Raw genomic sequence first — 17,342 nt, 5'->3', positions numbered from 1 at the left:
TAACCCTCGCCGGCACAGGGGGGAGGTTGATGCAACCCCCCTAAGGTTTTTCGCGGTTAACTCGCGTAAAAAGCGGCGGATCGCGACGAAACTTTCAGTACCCCCGCATTGATCAATTTTACACCTACCCTGAAAATTTCATGACCCTGACCCAAATGACCTTTGACCTGTGACTTCTTTTCCGAGACCATGTTTGGCCAGAACCGCGATTCGGCGTATGTCGGCTCGCATTAGCCGCGCGTTTGCAAGCTTTTCGTGGTTTCAAACGTTCAAACATGTGATTTGATGTTGCTCCCATGCATTAGGGTGGGTGTTAAGGTCACCTGAAGGTCAGGTCAGGTCATTGACCTTTGGTGACCTCGGTTCACTTGTTCGAGTTTTACATATCTCTAGGCTAGTTTTTGGAGCTGAATTCGAATTTAGCAGCCATGTGAACATATACGAAGTAGTTCTGGTGCCTTCGTAATATGTTACGAAGCTGTCAGAGGCGGATGACAGGTACTACTAATACCCGTCACGACCCCTACCGGTTGACCTGACCTGACCCGACCTGGTCTAAATGCTTAAAGACATCATCTGTGATCAAAACTAACAAGACATTCGTGATCAGCACCCTGAAAACCCTCATAGCAGCCACACTTTACGACGTTCTAACAGGTCCCGATTTTCCCGACTTTTGGGTCATTGACATGACCTGCAAGGTCAACCAATGACCTAGGACCTTAAAATTGGGTATCAGCGGCTTCCTCTCGTCACGGGCAACACGCTCGTTTTTTCCGCGAAGCTCTAGCTCGATCAGGGGCGAAACGGCAAAGGGGGTGGTCCAACGGACCCCTCTTATACGTTCGCGGCTGGCAAAACTTAATACGGGCGAGGGTTAACATTAGTTTTGAGTTGAGATTGCCAAAATGGGGTCCCTGGCCTGCACTTACCGGTCTGGGCACTCACAACATCGAGAAAAGTTTTAACTCAGAGATATTTAATTTCAAAGTTGCAGCACTTTGGATTCAAGGGCGGATCCAGGGGGCCATATGGCCCCCCTTTGGCTCTGAAAGGGGGCCAACATATCTTTTGGCCCCCCTTTCATCTGTGCTGTTTCTCACAGCCGGCTAATTTTTCAGAATTATTTTCACCATTTTCACTCGGCACCCTCCTAAGCGATTCCTAAAGGTGTACCAAATTTAAGCGCAATCGGCCCAGCCGTTCTCGAGATCCGGAAGCGGCCTCTTGCGCGTTCGCACGTGCGAATTGCGAACAGGGTCACAATTGACTTTTGCTCGACAACCTCCTGAGCGATTCCTAAAGCCGTACCAAATTTAAGCGCAATCGGCCTAGCCGTCCTCGAGATCTGGAAGCGGCCTGCTGCGCGCGCGCACGTGCAACCGGTTACCGGAGTCACAAATGACATTTGCTCGGCACCCTCTTAAGCGGTTCCTAAAGGTGTACCAAATTTGGGCGCAATCGGCCTAGCCGTCCTCGAGATCCGGAAGCGGCCTGCTGCGCGCGCGCACGTGCAACCGGTTACCGGAGTCACAAATGACATTTGCTCGGCACCCTCTTAAGCGGTTCCTAAAGGTGTACCAAATTTGGGCGCAATCGGCCTCGCCGTTCTCTATATATGGAAGCGGCCTCCTGCACGTGCGCACGTGCAAAGGGGTCCCAAACGACTTTTGCCCGGCACGCTACTAAGCGGTCCCTACCGATGTGCCAATCTTGAGCGCAATTGGTCCAGCCGTTCCCGAGATCTAGGAGCGACCACTGCACGTGCGCACGTGCAGTAGTACCCCTAACGTGACACATAGAAATGCATTGCCCGATGAGTGCCTACCCACATGCTAAGTTTCAGCGCAATGGGCACGATAATTACATAGTTATTGTAATTGCTACAAACATGACATCTCCTTATGATGCACGTGGCACGTGCAGCCATGGTCACCCACATGCATCGAGAAAAGTCGTGTCCTTGGCAGAATGGATGAATATACCCTACAAACATATTTCCTAGTAAATCGATCCTGTGCTTACTCAGACATAATCCTCTCAAAAACGTAAATTCAGCAGAACGACTTTGGGTTCTGAGTTGACACCCTTGGCTTTGCAAGAGCCACATGACACGGCGATCACCCAGGTGCATCAAGAGTAGTCAATTACGAGGTAGGAGGGATGGGGCTACCAAACAAAAAAGACCGCGGTTCAGTCGGCCCAGCGGTGGCCGAGATAAAAGCTTCTCAAAAGCGTTATAGGCTGTACGCTTATAGGCTTATAGGCTGTACGCTATATAAGCGTTGTAGGCTGTTCCGAGCTGTACCGCTCATACTGATATTTTCCCATTACATTGAAAACTCTTTTTCGCGCTCGCTCGCGAGAACAAAAAAATCATAAACAACAATTTCAATACCTAAATATACAATTCATAAGCATAGGTGACGTCTTACGACAGCTCAGTGAGTAGTCGTATCTTCCCAATACCTTCATCATTAAGATCTTACGATCATCTTAAGATTCGACGTAAGATGTCCCGACGTGAATAGCACTTACGATCGATCGTACGACAAATGTCTACGAACAAAATTTTGATCGTAAGATAAATCTTAACTGTTTGCGATGCCAACGTGAATACCAAATTATCGTACGACAAAGAGCGATCGTAAGATAAATCTTACGAAAAATTCCGACGTGAATACGGGCCCTGGTCTATAAGCCAGCTTATAGGTACATACACAATAACATGTTTGACATATCACCATCTGCATTGACATCACGAAAGTCGCTGTGCAGAGACGTTCACCGATCATCTGTTATAGCGAGCGCACTTAGTGCTGCAGATCACACTGGTGACCGCAACGGCGCTCAACCGACGCGCTGATAGCATTCTGCATTCGTGATATTCGATATCTACGCGCTCGTGATTCGTGATATTCGTGATTCGTGATGTTCGTGATTCGTGATGCTCGTGATTCGTGATATTCGTGATTCGTGACGTTCGTGATGGCCGTGTTCGGCGCCCGCCGGCGGCGTGTCCCGGGCGGTCGTCCGGTCCGAGCAATATCACCGTGCCCACTCCTCCTCCGGCGGCGGCCGGACTAGCCTCGGCCGACCCGCCACCGCCGGCGCCACATCGGACGCAATATTTGTCACTTTACGACCAATGCCGACCGGCCCAAAGACCGTAAAATCCGAATGGAATGCCGGACATTATGGATATTGCTGCCTTCTGGTCGGAACAGAGGACTAAGGGGAGGGGCAGGCGGGCGCATGGCAGGGTCAGCCGCGCCGGCCGGTGGCGGCGGCAGAGTCATGGCCTGAGGTAAGCCAGTACACGAACAATGCCCTGACAAGCCGGACGGATTTACGAGGCTGATTATCAGCTAATCACGGCAGCTCTGACGGCTGATGAGACTGTCGCCGCCACCGCGGCGCCGCGCCCGGCCCGGTCAGGGAGTGTGCCTCGGCTGATGTATGCGAGAGAGCCCAGCTCACAGAGAGCTGAATATCACGGGGATGTAGAGGAAGAAGGGTGATGTGCTGAGATGGCTGGCTGTGAATCATTGAACGTCATAGTTTTTAGCCACCGAAAATGGCACCAGCGAATCTAAGATGAACAAAAACTTAAAGGTCAGATTGATGATGCATCCTTCACTTAGTTCAACATCAAACAAACGTGAAAATCAGAGCAACCAATTTGAAATAAAACGCTTTACAGTGAAATGAATGAATAGCGAGGCCCACAGAGACTTCAAATGAATTAACCGATTCAGGACTATGATCGAATGAAATTCAGCCTCGGCGCGAATCCCAATCTCCTCACGAGCAATGACGTAGAGAACACTGATCTGAGCCGGCGGAAATTTCGGTCTGTCAAGGCTTTCCCTCTCCATCCCTCCCTTCCATCTCCTCCGCGTGCTATCCCGAGAGCCGATGTTTCCTCTCAGCGGAAGCGAAGTGCTAATCGCCGGGGATCGGCGACACGGGCCAAACACAATATTGGCACCACCGGTATCTGCTTATGGAGAAAACACAGCCCCGCCGAACGTTGGTGTTATCGGCTTGGAGGGCTAGGGGGAGGGGGGAGGGGAGGCTCCTTCCGGCGCTCGCGACACATGTCACATGGGGGAAGAGGCGGTACACTGGTTCCGTGACCGTCGAGCACAGAAACAGCCTTCCTAATGCAAGGATCACAGAGGTGCTCCGCCACAACTGGAGGCCCTTCTCCCTCTCCTTCTGTTTCTTCTAACTAGCCCTCTGTTGCAGTTGCTTCACCAGCCGCCTGTTTCAGGGCACATCAATTAGCGGATCCGAGGTGTTTGCTGGCTGCTCTGTAGTCCACAGAAGCGAGTCCATTCAAGTTGGCTTGAACAGCGCTGTCCAGCAGTCAGGTATCATCTCAGTCTACTCTGACAGTCCGCAGTCGATCAGTCCAGTGCTGTCTTTCCAACAGTTCAGTCGGCCAGTTCCGTACTGTGTCTCCAGTCTGACAGTCCATTCAGACAGTCAAGTGCCGTCTGTCTCTTCATCAGTCTGACAGTCCAGCCAGCTCTGCCAGCTTATTGTGCCGTGCCGTCTATAAGTTAAGCGGACCAGCCAAGTCGTCTCGGTCTCTCTAGTTTGACAGTCAATTCGGACAGTCTGTTAATGCCTCTCCGGTTTGACAGTCCAGTCAGCTCGGCCTCTCCAGTCTGACAGTCCAGTGCTGTCAGTCTCTCCGGTCAGACAGTCCAGTGCTCTCTGTCTCTTCTGTTTGACAGTCCATTCGGACAGTCCGCTGCTGTCTCTCTGGTCTGACAGTCCAGTCAGCTGGGTCTCTCGAGGATCCTCTCCCGTAATCGGGTGTCGGAGCGGAGCCGACCAGCGCGGCGGGTCGGCACCGCCAGCGGTGTCTGTCACTCGGTCTGACAGCGCCACTTAGTCAGAGGTCCCACCTGCGGCCCTGCCTGACCCGCCGCTGACCCAGGAGGGAGGGGAGGGGAGGGGGATGTCCTCCGACACGGCCGGCCCGGCCCGTCCGTGAGACGTTATAGACGGCGACCCGGTGAATTGGAGTGTGTCACTCTGAGATCGGGCCGCGGCCCGGGCCATGGGAATGAACATTGGTCGATCTCGCGTCTGTTGGACGAAGATTTTGTATGGGAAACGTATTGCACACTGTCTGGTCTAACAATACGTACGAGCTCCTGTAATTAACAAATAGCAATAAATGGCAAAAATTGAGGGGACGAATGCAGGTATATTACTTCAACTATAAAATTACATCACACCATTAATAAGTACCTAATATTCTTTGAATCATTATGGCTAGTGGTTACCCACACAAGTGGTTATCTGAGGTGTAGTGATACTGCTGGGTGTGCAGCCGTCTGCAGATCCCGGCGGCGGTCAGCGCTCGGCGAATTATGTAGCCCCGGGCGCCCGTGACGTCACACACACACACGTGACCTGGCGGCCGGGTGAGAGACCTCACGCAGGCGGTCATCAGAGCAAGCAAAACAATCGGTTGGAGCCACACCAGCGCTGTAGGCTCGTATCTTCAATGTTGATATATGACTATATTCTTATAGTTATCATCCTACCGTAAAATGTGCCTGTTTAAATACGGACGTTAGCACAGGAGACAGCCGACAGAGAGCTCAGTGCCGCAGGGCTAATGGGCCTGATCCGGTACAATGCTCCAAATGCATCATTCTGACAGTTTATAGGCTGACAGAGCAGTTCACAATAGTGGGTTCTGGATTGAATGAATGGAGAATGTTCACTGTTCAGTGGCACTGTAATTCTTTACGTTGTGTTTGTCACTATTGTGACGGCTCATTTCGTGACAATCGTGATCCGGTGAACAGCAGCATTACGATCAGTCAAAAACACTGCACTTGATCGGCTTACCTCCCAGAAAAACACAGCCTTAACTTGTTTGGCCGAGACCGGGAAAAGTATCATTATATCACTTCTGTTAGATGTCCATTCCGAAGACAAAAAGCACTGCAAAACTCGCAGATTTACCGGCGAAAGCCGAACGTCCGGTTGCGTAAGCCGGCCAAATCAATACAAAGCCTGTCACGTTTTTACAAAAGCCGGGAAAAAACTTTGAACTGTTGTTGAGAAAATGGGAAGGCGAGCACCGCCGCTGTAGATGCACTGGTAAATAAGACAGTATGACACGAAATAGTTCATGTAGATGCACTGGTAAATAAGACAGTATATGACACGAAATAGTTAAATCGTCAAATTAAATTGTGGAGCTTATTGAATTTGTGTGAGTAAGTGTACATTTAGTATGAATTTGAAAATGTTTCAATGAGTGATCTTATTTAATATTTTGCTTCAGGATCACGGCTGGTAACACATGGGCCTATGGACACCGACTTGTCAAAGCCAAGCCGTCTACATAGTCCAATAAATGATGTGTACTTTCATTTCGTATACCTCTTGCAGGTATATGCTGTCACTTTGGCGATAAGAGCAACGATATGTTCCCCAAGCAGCGGCAGATCACGCCCAAAAATAATTTTCTCCTTAATCGGTGAGCTGCCATTCATGGTTCGGGTCTAATGGCTTATTCAGGATTAACCTTTAGTTTTTGTCGTGCTATCCGGCCTTCAAGGCCGGCTTAATGAAGTCATTTGATTTTCGCTGAATATTTGGGCTACTGTCCCGGCTTATCTTTCAGAAAGGTAAGTCCTGCAGCATGACGTTACTGTCGGATAAATTCCAACACTGTCCATTCGCTCATTTATCACAAAAAGTGCAAGCAACATGACATTTCAGGTTACAAAAAAGTATTTGCCGCTGTTGGTAACTTGTAACTTGCAATGGCCGGTGGAAGGCCGAGCATAAGGCTAGCAACCGACTAATACAGCTCCTCTCGGCCGCTGGGAAAATAAATTTGCAATCCGTTCGTGAAATAGATTTGGCAAACGTGCAACCTGTGTTACTCTCACGGGTAACTATGTGACGCATAACTGTCTGACAGGAAAGGCAATTCGAGGGTCACCTGATAACCAACTGCTGATACGGAGCTCAAGTTCAAATGGCCAGGCATATGTTCAAAACTCTGCATTCGCAGAGAAAGATGCAATTCTGCATCTTTCGTTCAGAATTTGATCTGAAATATCAAGCTCCATGCGCAATGCCAGGCCGGCTGTTCACTTCCGGCGCTTTAGCCCTGTTCTGTTCTCTATTCAGTCACTCGGGTTTGTCTGCTCGGTAGCAGGTCGGGACCGCCTCAATCAGCTGCTCTCCGGAGTTCCGGTCACACGCTGCCCCTGACCGAGGAATGTGAACTGCCCAGTGTGGGCGGCCCGCCGGCGCCGTGCGGCACCGGTCCAGACCAAGTCACGCCCAAGACGTCTGCAGCTCAACGGGATAAACGCGCTCGTGGGATAGTGCCGGCATTGTAACTGTAAAACCACGTGAGCAGGCTCACGAGCAACCTTTGCAGAGTGGCGCCTTTAGGTCATTTGGTTGCTTTCCACACGCGATTAAATCTTAGCTAGGTGTAGTTTCTTTCCTCGTGAGAGCAAAAATGAAATACGCAGTATGCAGCTTGATCTTTTATGCCCTTGCTACTGGTCGACATGGCTCTTAGTTTCGTTGTACCTTGACGAGTTAAAGAGGATAGGCAAGTACAGTTGTGTTTCTAAATAAGTAGATTAGTACAAGTATTTTGAAGTTTGCCGCAATATGACGTTTTTCGTAAACAGTTTTGCATACTAAGGCATGTGTCAGTTCCCATCCTTTGTAAGGATCATCGTCAGCCTCTACAACTTGTATGTATGTAACTATGTATATTGTATAGTATATGTATTGCGGATCGTTGTGGGTTCCAACATGCGGTTGGCTCTTTCTCCCACAGAGTCATACATTGTCACAATCATCCACAGACATGGTCAATGGTCAATGGTCGAATGGCTGGGTTATAACCTGCATTACAGGATGTTCGGAAATTATTTGCCCCTCCATCAACTCGCCGCCATAATTAATAAACAAGGAGCCCCCGGGTCATGGTTTATTTACCAATTTATCCCCTGCCGGCCCCTGTCCTACCCATTCCCTCATCCGCTTTGGCATTTCATAGATCAAGACAGTAGCGGCGGAACACCTTCAATTAATGGGGGGGGGGCACTGCCGACTTTTGGTCCCATTCTTTCCATGCAACGCCCATAGGGCTAATGTTAAAATGCCAAAATCAAAGGGGGGCACGGTGCCCCGGTGCCCTCCCCGTTCCGCCGCCTATGGATCAAGATGTCCAGAGTATCCGCGCTGATGTTCAGCCACACCTTTCACAGGTTCCTCTAAAGTCTGTTTTCTGTGGGAGCTGGTTCAATCTTGCTGTGCTCCTCCTTCATGATTTCCCATAGGTTTTCGATTGGGATTAGGACAGAGGATTCGATTTGACTTCCTACTTCATTCCATTCTTCACCATAACTTCAGCGTGATGACGCTTCGTCAAAGAATTTTTTTCGTCATAGTAGACACCACGTCCAGGTGAGAGTTAGGTACGCCTGCCAAACACTGGCCCCTGGCGCCTCGCAAGTCTCAAGTACAGGTGACCGGGTTATGTCATATGTCTAACGGACAGCTGTGGATGGCCTGAGGCATGGTCTTAGCAAATTTTTTAACGGTTCTTAAAGCGCATGGTGGGATTTAGCTGAATGAACCAGGGGCAAATAATTTCCGGACACCCTGTTTTGGCTCTGGGACCTTCCAGCCTATGGGTTAGAGAAGCAGCACCCATTGAGGTGGACTGACTGTGTACCGAGGCTGCAAATTATGTAGACAGAACTGACCGTGAACTGAACTGGACTGTCAAATGCCTTATAAGGTAAAAAGTACTAATTATTCTACACGCTCTCTTCACTAAATTTATATAACCATTATTTTACCCTCCTTTTTGCATTGTAGTTTTCAAATGCTTATAGAATGGCTGTAATTGCTCCTCTAGAAATGCAATAAGTGTAAAAGACATGATACGGGATTTACGTAAAGGACCGCTTTAGCCGGAAGGCATAACCGGTGACCAGCGAACAGCCGTCATGTCTCTCAGCCAGTTCAGTATATAAAGGAAAACTGGCGACAAAGCAGCCACACACTCATCTCGGCTTCCCAGGACAATAACCCAGACACCGACATGAAGGTAAGCAAAATTACGGTCGAGTATCCTGTAACACTTACTGATACCAGGTCAGGTCACAGAGGTCAAGTCACTGAGGGTACCAAAATATGAAAATATCATGTGCTGCATGTTTTATGGTCCATTTTACATGACAACTGAAATCATGTGGGTCAGACAATCTTTGGGGCCAGTAAAGGTTATGTTCTGGTGAAGGTCAGGTCAAGTTCAGGTCAAATAAGGCAAACATTTCAAACTTGATATTTTTGCATAAAATGGGTATTGGTTCGATGCAGCTCGTCACGGGGAGTCTAATAGTGGTTTTGTTTTGCGTTACGTGCTCTAAAATTGCTAAAAATTGAGTTCGAAAATATGACGTCATCAATTTTGAACAGTTTTTTCGCTATAACTTGGCCAAAAAAGGAGGTTTCGATCTAAAATTTGGTATGTAGATTTTTGTGCTCGAACATCACCTCAGTTTGACTTCAGTAACTTCTGACCGATGACCTATGGCTTAAAATTGTGTATGAAGGTGTCAAATTGATGTCTAAAAGGTACTGAAAATTTGGCCGTTTTTCACTATTAAAGAAAAAACACAGGGGGCCAAAATGCCCCCCATCAAGGCGCGGATTAAACTGGCGAATGTACATATGAACTTTGGATAAATGAGCAACGTTGTGTTCGACGAGGCATTTACTTGATTTAATACTTTGGATTAGGTAGTCGGTATTTTGACGTAATTTGTTAAAACAACTTTAAAATAAGCCTCATTTTTAGAGCACCGCTACAAAATGATGCATCATTCCCCATTCCCCATTCGGCTTTATTTGTGTCGCTAACCATAACCTGTGTGTTTCCACAGCTCGCAATCCTCTCCTGCCTGGTGGCTGCCGCCGCCGCCATGGGCGGCCGCGGCGCCGGCTTCGGCGGCGGCTACGGCTCCGCAGGTGGCCTGTTCCGCAGAGGAGCCTTCGGCCGCGGCCTCTTCAACCGCGGTCTGGGTAACTTCGGCTACGGCTACGGAACCCAGTACGGCCTCGGTAACTTGGCCTACGGAAACCAGTACGGCTACGGAACCCAGTACGGCCTCGGAAACCTGGGCTACGGAAACCAGTACGGCTACGGAAATCTTGGCTACGGAAACCAGTATGGATACGGAAACCTGCTTGGCTTCAGAAACTTCGGTCTGTTCGGCAACTTTGGTCCGTACGGCGCCCGTGGGCTCGGTCTCGGCTACGGAAACCAGTACGGCCTCGGAAACCTGGGCTACGGAAACCAGTACGGAGGCTATGGCCGTAGATTTGGCTTCCGCAACTTTGGTTTGCTTGGCGGCAGTGGCTACGGAGGCTATGTTCACTAATTATTGTTTAAAAGGTCATGCGAATAAATGATGTTAAATCAATGAATGTGTGGCGGAATGACCCGGCTGGAATTCGCAAATGTTTGTCCTACGTCTCAATTTGCATGGAGCACGCTCGAGTGTGCGTGTGTGTCTTATTGTAATTGCAATATATAAAGGCAACACCAACTTTGGTATTTCGCTCTAAACCGGCGGAGCTCGGCTCTCTCTCTCTCTCTCTCTCTCTCTCTCTCTCTCTCTCTCTCTCTCTCTCTCTCTCTCTCTCTCTCTCTCTCTCTCTCTCTCTCTCTCTCTCTCTCTCTCTCTCTCTCTCTCTCTCTCATGCATACTGTTCGCAGACTGAGCCAACTGTCTGTGGACTGGGCCTAAAGTCTGTGGACTGAGGGGACTGGCCGCGAACTGGATGAACTACTGCAGGATTGAACGGACTGCCGACAATCGAGCAGTCTGTCCACATACTGAGCGGCACCGACTGCCGCGTTTGAACCCACCTGCGGCGATCAGCGCTGCTGTGAGCAGTCCCAGCAGGCCGCCGACCACCAGTCGACGCGCCGCCTCCATCGCGCCCCTCCGCGCCGCCGCCGACGGCCGCCACACGTCCTCCCGTCGGTACCGACGGAGCACCACTGTCGCCATCGACGGGCCGGCGCGCGACCGCCTGTCGGCGTCGGCGCTGACTGGGCCCGGGCCCCGCACACCGCCCCTCACGGCGCGTGTCTCCGCTCCACCTCCAGCCCGAGGCCAGTTCCGGCTTGAAGATACAGCCGGCAGGATGAGCCGGGAGACAATGGGCCAATTAGATCAGGGTAGCGGCGTGGGGCGGCACGGGTCCGCCGTGCTGAAAGTGACGGTATGGTGGCGCCCGTGGCGGTGTCTCGGTGGGTCGGCGGGTCGGTGGACGAGGGGCAGCGGAGAGCCCCGCCGGCCGGAACGCTGGCTTAGTGAAACGGCAATCGGCCCGGCCGGACAGCCTATAAATCGCGCCGAATGGCGTGTGGTTTCCGCACCTTGGACCACCGAAATTGCTCCGTATACGGCGAAATGGCACGGGAATGTGTCGCCGGAAAAATGCCGGTGACCCGTCCCTCACAATACCGGAGACTAGATGGCATTATTAATGTGACATCTTTGTCTTGCTGCAATAAGCTGGCAACATGACACGGATGTAGATCAACATAAATATTTCTCAGAGAGGCAGAAACATAGCGTGTTTCGCACACAAATCATTCATTTATGAATAGTTACACTGGTTGCAGTAATTTACACTGCACAAATGATATAAAAAACGCGATGTTTTTATTGTTTGCATTGCGCTAAGCACAACGAACTTACGTACGACAGCAGCCTCGGATATTTTTGGTAGCTATATGCTAAACGCTTCTTGCAAGTCAAGTTTATAAAGATTAGACTGCCCAGCTTGCACAACCTGTCGCGCTCATATATGTAGGCAATTTAGCGTCGCGCGTTTTGGAATTGATTTGTTGCATGCGTGATGAATGGCCAATAACGGCTCGAATCGTTGCTCATATGTCAGTGCCGTGGAGGGGCGGAAGCGGCCCGACCGGCCGAGCCTGTCGATGGCAGGAGAAGCCGCCGACCAACTTGAGGCACCTCCTTCTCGTAACAGGGCGTTCCAATGCGTTGGGAACTTGTATATTTTTTTGCGTATGATCGTGCATTATAACACTTGATAATAGTTCGCAAACTAATCTAGTGAAATGTTCAAACCATAGGTCAGTCGCTACAATATGAAAATATCCCACATTTAGACAAACATTAATTCAATGTACGTCGATTAAACTCTTTTAACGGACGACGAGTGGTTTCCAAGAATTACCTATTCGTGTAACCTTCATATGTACTACTGTTCTGTTTAATCCCAAAACACGCATGATGCGCCTAAAATGTCCGCTCCCAATGCCTAATGACCTCCGACTAAGTGCTCCGCTAACGACGACCGGCCACCGTCCCAGCAGCGGCGCCGTCGTCACAGAGCCGTTGGACGTCACGTCTGGTAGCAGAGCGGTGCAGAACCAGCCCAGCCCGGCTGAGTAGGTTCCGGGGCAGGGCGGGCCGAGAGCGCGGCGGAAGTGGCGCAGCGCGGCGCCGCGCCCATTCGGCGCCGCCGGTAGAGTGGCGCAGAGGTCACCATTAGGGATCCCAGATAGAATGGAGCTGAGCCTGCAGACGAGCCGAGATGAATACGACGCTCGGCGCTGCTTATTACTTCATTTTGTGGACAGTTTATCACCGGCAGCACCGCCGCTTAGTTCGCTGCGATGGTTCCACAAGGTGGAATAGTAATTCATGAGATGCATGATGCTTCCTAATGTAGTTGATTCAGGACACTGCAAGCGAACTAATATCCACAAAAAGTAATGTTTGAAAACATTAGAACAGCATATCAATCAAAATCAAGGAATGGTATCACAAAACGATTACTTGTAAATTAGCCTTAGAATTGTTTCGGCAGGCAAAGTTAACAACAACGGCAGGCAACGGCAGGCAAAGTTCACAAGTCTAATTTAATATATATGTAATATGTATAAACACAAGTCTAATGAATAGGATATGATAAAAAAATAAAATACTTACTGTAGTCGGCAGTAGCTAACCCGCAGAATAAAATCGGCAAGCAGATGCCACTCGGTCTATTTACTTACGCGTATCATGCGATACGCAGAAGAAAATACAGCGTGGCCCATGATGGCTATTGCCTGTTCTGCCCCGCATTATTATCATTAAACGAGGCTTTGGTTTTGAGTAGTTGGTGAAATGATCCTGTGTTGAAAGTTTTCAAGTGTTGGATAAGGGCATTTACATGTTAATGCTTTTGTGCACACATTACAAACCGTTTGACCATAATTTTGGCCCTAGAATCAGCTCCAGGATGAAACGTCAGCTGCGGCCGGATGCGAGTTAAAAGAACAAATAATCCTATTTCCAAGTGATTGAGCTGGAAAAGCCCCAAATATTTCAAAGTCTAGCTTAGCACGGTTAGACAGTTTTCAATTAAGACCGAGATAAGTGCATCACTTCAGTTGCCGGTCTGCAAGAGCTATAACAAATGTCCTCTTCTCACACGAGTGAGCGCACTTCCCTGTATGTGGGCCTACGGTTCGTTTGTTACCTATTTGTAACTGACAGGGTCTGAAAGTTTACCTTAAATGTCATCAACCATAAAGTGCCACCTATTTTGAAAGGATTTCTTGCCGGACTACATGTATAAGATTTGTCCATATTGATCTGCCTTACACCCTACACCTTGCACCACCAAATGGGATACGGCAGTGTCTCTCACCGGAGCCCACCGAATCTCCAGAGAGATCGACACGGGAAAAACGGACACCCCATGCACTTACATAACGGGAAGGCTGCCAGGGCGGCCCTCGGCGCTGCGGTTCTGCGTCGCTGATGAGTTATTGTGAGGGATTAGACGCTGTCAGTGGCCGGTAACACGGTCTATACACGACCGGTGAAACCAGATTATCCGCGCTGCATTGTGGGAAGTAACACGCCAATAGAATCGCCGAGCCACTTATCATCCTATATTGTGCGGTGCTGCTTCCGAATGTATCTAAAAAGTGTGACATCTCGTGGCATTAATTGTCCGCTGTTTGTCCAAATATGCGTCACAAATTCACTCGACGACGACAAACCTGGGTGGAGATCCAAGGCGGTTATAGATAGCTGACATCACTGAGTGACTGATGAGAAGGGGCAGAGAATTACATCTTAGGTAAGCACATGCTCGAACTGTATTCTGTGCGGATTTGGTATAAAGGCCTGGCTAAAAAACGCACGCAGAAAACGCATAGTGTAGCCAGGCCTTAAACCTACACCATTACAATTAACGGACTACTCGATAGTTCAAAGGCCGCCTCAATAGAAACACGGTGTCAAGAATGATACAAAAGTTTCGGCTAAACTTGCATTATGCAGCTCCATTTCTTAGCTGTCTTCACGATCGTAGCTCTCTAGTTTCGCCGTCTGCATCATCGCAGCTCTCTGGTCCTGCGCTGAGAGCCGTCAGCCGAAATTATCAACAGAATCTCATTTCCCGCGGAATTATGCTGCGTGTTGGGAGCGGCGCGGCGGTCTGGCGAGCGATGCTTCGTCCCCCGGACGGCTGGCCGCACCTGGCACTGTGTGTTTGTGCTGCTGTTCTCCGGCCGTAAGCCACGCCACCTGGGTTGGTAGATTAGCATGGGGACGGTCTGAGCGCATGGGGAGAGTCCGTGTGTAGAAAGCTACATGGGTTCCCAAGTCTTGCTACTTGTTTTCGTCGGTTAAGCTCAAGTAAAGAGCAAATGTGGCGATGCTGCAAGATGATGTGCGATTTCATAAGAACATAAGCTGAATACAATACCAGCTAAATACCATATAATTTACGTATAGCACATAACTTACATACATATGTAGTCTTTGACACAGAGAATGTAAAAAGCACATTTTCCTCGAAATGCACATTTTTCATTACAGTAACTTAGGTTTTCAAAGATTGCTCTCAGTCCTGAGAAAATACAATTCTTGGTTTTCTGGTCTCTTCTTATCAGCTTATATGCAGTGTCTCAACAAACCTTGCGGCCCTCTGCGCGCAAAAACAACGGCCGGCATCCCATAAAATATCACAATTCACCAGCAACGAACTTCTGGCTGACCTTGCACCTGTCAGGCTCGCTTATGCTTTTCCGTCGGCACGGCACTGGAATTTCGTCGGGCGGGGCTGGCTGCAGACGGGAAGGCGTGACCGTCAGCGGCCAACGCACAGCCGTCGTGTCTCTCAGCCAGTTCAGTATATAAGGGAAAACTGGCGGCAAAGCAGTCACACACTCAGCTCGGCTCCTTCAGGACGACAGCCCAGACACCGACATGAAGGTAAGCGAAATTCGTATTCTTCATGCATACAAGCAATACGGATCCCACGGATTGGCTCCTGAAAACACCACATTGAAACGGGTGAACGGTGAACCCTTTAGAAATATATCCCTTGTGCAAGTTTTGGGTTTCAAGCTCCATACTCAGATGGGTTTTAAAAAGATAGTTTTGAAAGTCGCTAGCTTTGGGCAAAACTGATTTGAGATGCAAAGAAAGCAAATGTTCGTGTATGACTTGACGCAAATAAAGACCGTGAATGTCTTCGACTACAGGTCTTGTTGTACCTTGGAAACTGGACGCTGACAAATACCTAACTAACGGCTATGAATCCCAAGCAACAACAGTGCAATTTCAGGTTAAATTGACATTGAAAAGGTTGTTATTGCCTGTAATCATTAGCGGTATAGGTAACCCTCTATGTACGGTTTGGGATAAACTTGCCGTACAGTATGAACTCGCTGTTGAGACTTTAAAATCAAGCTCATTATTTTTCTTTAGCATAACACCAACGGCTCAGATCATTCCACCTAGCATCGCTGACCCTGACCTGTGTGTTTCCACAGCTGGCAATCCTCTCCTGCCTGGTGGCTGCCGCCGCCGCTATGGGCGGCAGCTACGGCGGCGGCTACGGCTCCGCAGGTGGCCTGTTCCGTAGAGGAGCGTTCGGCCGCGGCCTCTTCAACCGTGGTCTGGGCAACTTCGGCTACGGCTACGGAACCCAGTACGGCCTCGGAAACTTGGGCTACGGAAACCAGTACGGCCTCGGAAACATTGGCTACGGAAATCAGTACCGATACGGAAACCAGTACGGCCTCGGAAACCTGGGCTACGGAAGTCAGTACCGATACGGAAACCAGTACGGCCTCGGAAACCTGGGCTACGGAAGTCAGTACCGATACGGAAACCAGTACGGCCTCGGAAACCTGGGCTACGGAAGTCAGTACCGATACGGAAACCAGTACGGCCTCGGAAACCTGGGCTACGGAAGTCAGTACCGATACGGAAACCAGTACGGCCTCGGAAACCTGGGCTACGGAAACCAGTACGGCCTCGGAAGCCTGGGCTACGGAAACCAGTACGGCCTCGGAAACCTGGGCTACGGAAACCAGTACGGCCTCGGAAGCCTGGGCTACGGAAACCAGTACGGCCTCGGAAACCTGGGCTACGGAAACCAGTACGGCCTCGGAAACCTGGGCTACGGAAACCAGTACGGCTACGGAAACCAGTTTGGACTCAACAACTTCGGTCTGCTCGGCGCCCGTGGGCTCGGTCTCGGCTACGGAAACCAGTACGGCCTCGGAAACCTGGGCTACGGAAACCAGTACGGCCGTGGATTTTTCCGGGGTGGTAGGGGAAGTTATGGTTCCAGCTACAGTGGATAAACCTTCCGTTAATAACTACCAAAGAAAATGATGCAATTACTGACAATGTGCTCACAATATTTGTGACCCTCTATTTCGCCTGTACTGAAAAACGAGTGTGGTTGTGTCCCATGTTATGTCCTAATATGTGTGCTCAAGCAAGTGTTGTGGTAAAATACAAATTACTGTCACAACCACAAAAAGTCTGTCTGAACGAAGCTCGATGCGATTTTTCTTCAATTTTGCAAAACATTCGGGATCGTTGACTTCTTGCGATCGTTGGTTCTGCAGTCTCGCTAACGTCGAATTGCCATAATGAAGAAATTGTGTCATTTTTTGCAGTCTGGTGGCGCCAACGAATGTCCCTTAGGTCTCAACAAGCTGAACAATACCTAATGCCAAGATTTTGGCAAAATTGATTCACTCAAATTTCTAATTGTGCCTTTTTGCACAAGCCGTAACATTTCGCATTTGTCATTTACAAAATTCACCTACTAAGTATTTATATCACGAATAAGCCTTGCCAATGGCCAGTGATTAATTCAAAATGATGAACCGAATGGCTCCGGGTCATGTGTTTTAGCTCACTTAAGACTAGTTTTCCATCAATAATTTCCCGTGTTAAAGCGGCCGATCATAG

General features: G+C 49.4%; 3 protein-coding genes across 3 annotated transcripts in view; 2 read left to right on the top strand and 1 right to left on the bottom strand.

Moving 5' to 3' along the window:
* LOC122386280 (Down syndrome cell adhesion molecule-like protein Dscam2) overlaps window positions 1–11,099 on the bottom strand; it is a 143,879-nt gene extending 132,780 nt beyond the window's left edge. The window contains exon 1 of the mRNA XM_043375331.1: window positions 10,955–11,099. Within this exon, the coding sequence (XP_043231266.1) occupies window positions 10,955–11,099 (145 nt within the window). The remainder of the gene's footprint in view (window positions 1–10,954) is intronic.
* Window positions 9,030–10,631, top strand: LOC122385801 (keratin-associated protein 19-2-like). The gene is made up of 2 exons (XM_043374338.1): window positions 9,030–9,127; window positions 9,966–10,631. Exons 1-2 carry the CDS (start codon window positions 9,122–9,124, stop codon window positions 10,461–10,463), a joined length of 504 nt encoding a protein of 167 aa, XP_043230273.1. The 5' UTR covers window positions 9,030–9,121; the 3' UTR covers window positions 10,464–10,631.
* A 4,130-nt stretch (window positions 11,100–15,229) lies between the features above and the next one.
* On the top strand, window positions 15,230–16,905 carry LOC122385795 (keratin-associated protein 6-2-like). Its single transcript, XM_043374325.1, has 2 exons — window positions 15,230–15,341; window positions 15,905–16,905. The coding sequence occupies exons 1-2, from the start codon at window positions 15,336–15,338 to the stop codon at window positions 16,721–16,723; spliced, it is 825 nt and encodes a 274-aa protein (XP_043230260.1). The 5' UTR covers window positions 15,230–15,335; the 3' UTR covers window positions 16,724–16,905.
* Window positions 16,906–17,342: the final 437 nt, after the last annotated feature.

Source organism: Amphibalanus amphitrite, unplaced genomic scaffold, assembly GCF_019059575.1.
Source record: "Amphibalanus amphitrite isolate SeventyFive unplaced genomic scaffold, NRLGWU_Aamphi_draft 000015F_arrow, whole genome shotgun sequence".
Classification (NCBI taxonomy): Eukaryota; Metazoa; Arthropoda; class Thecostraca; order Balanomorpha; family Balanidae; genus Amphibalanus; species Amphibalanus amphitrite.
The sequence above is the reverse complement of the archived record's forward strand: the minus strand, read 5'-3'. Positions and strand labels throughout refer to the sequence as shown.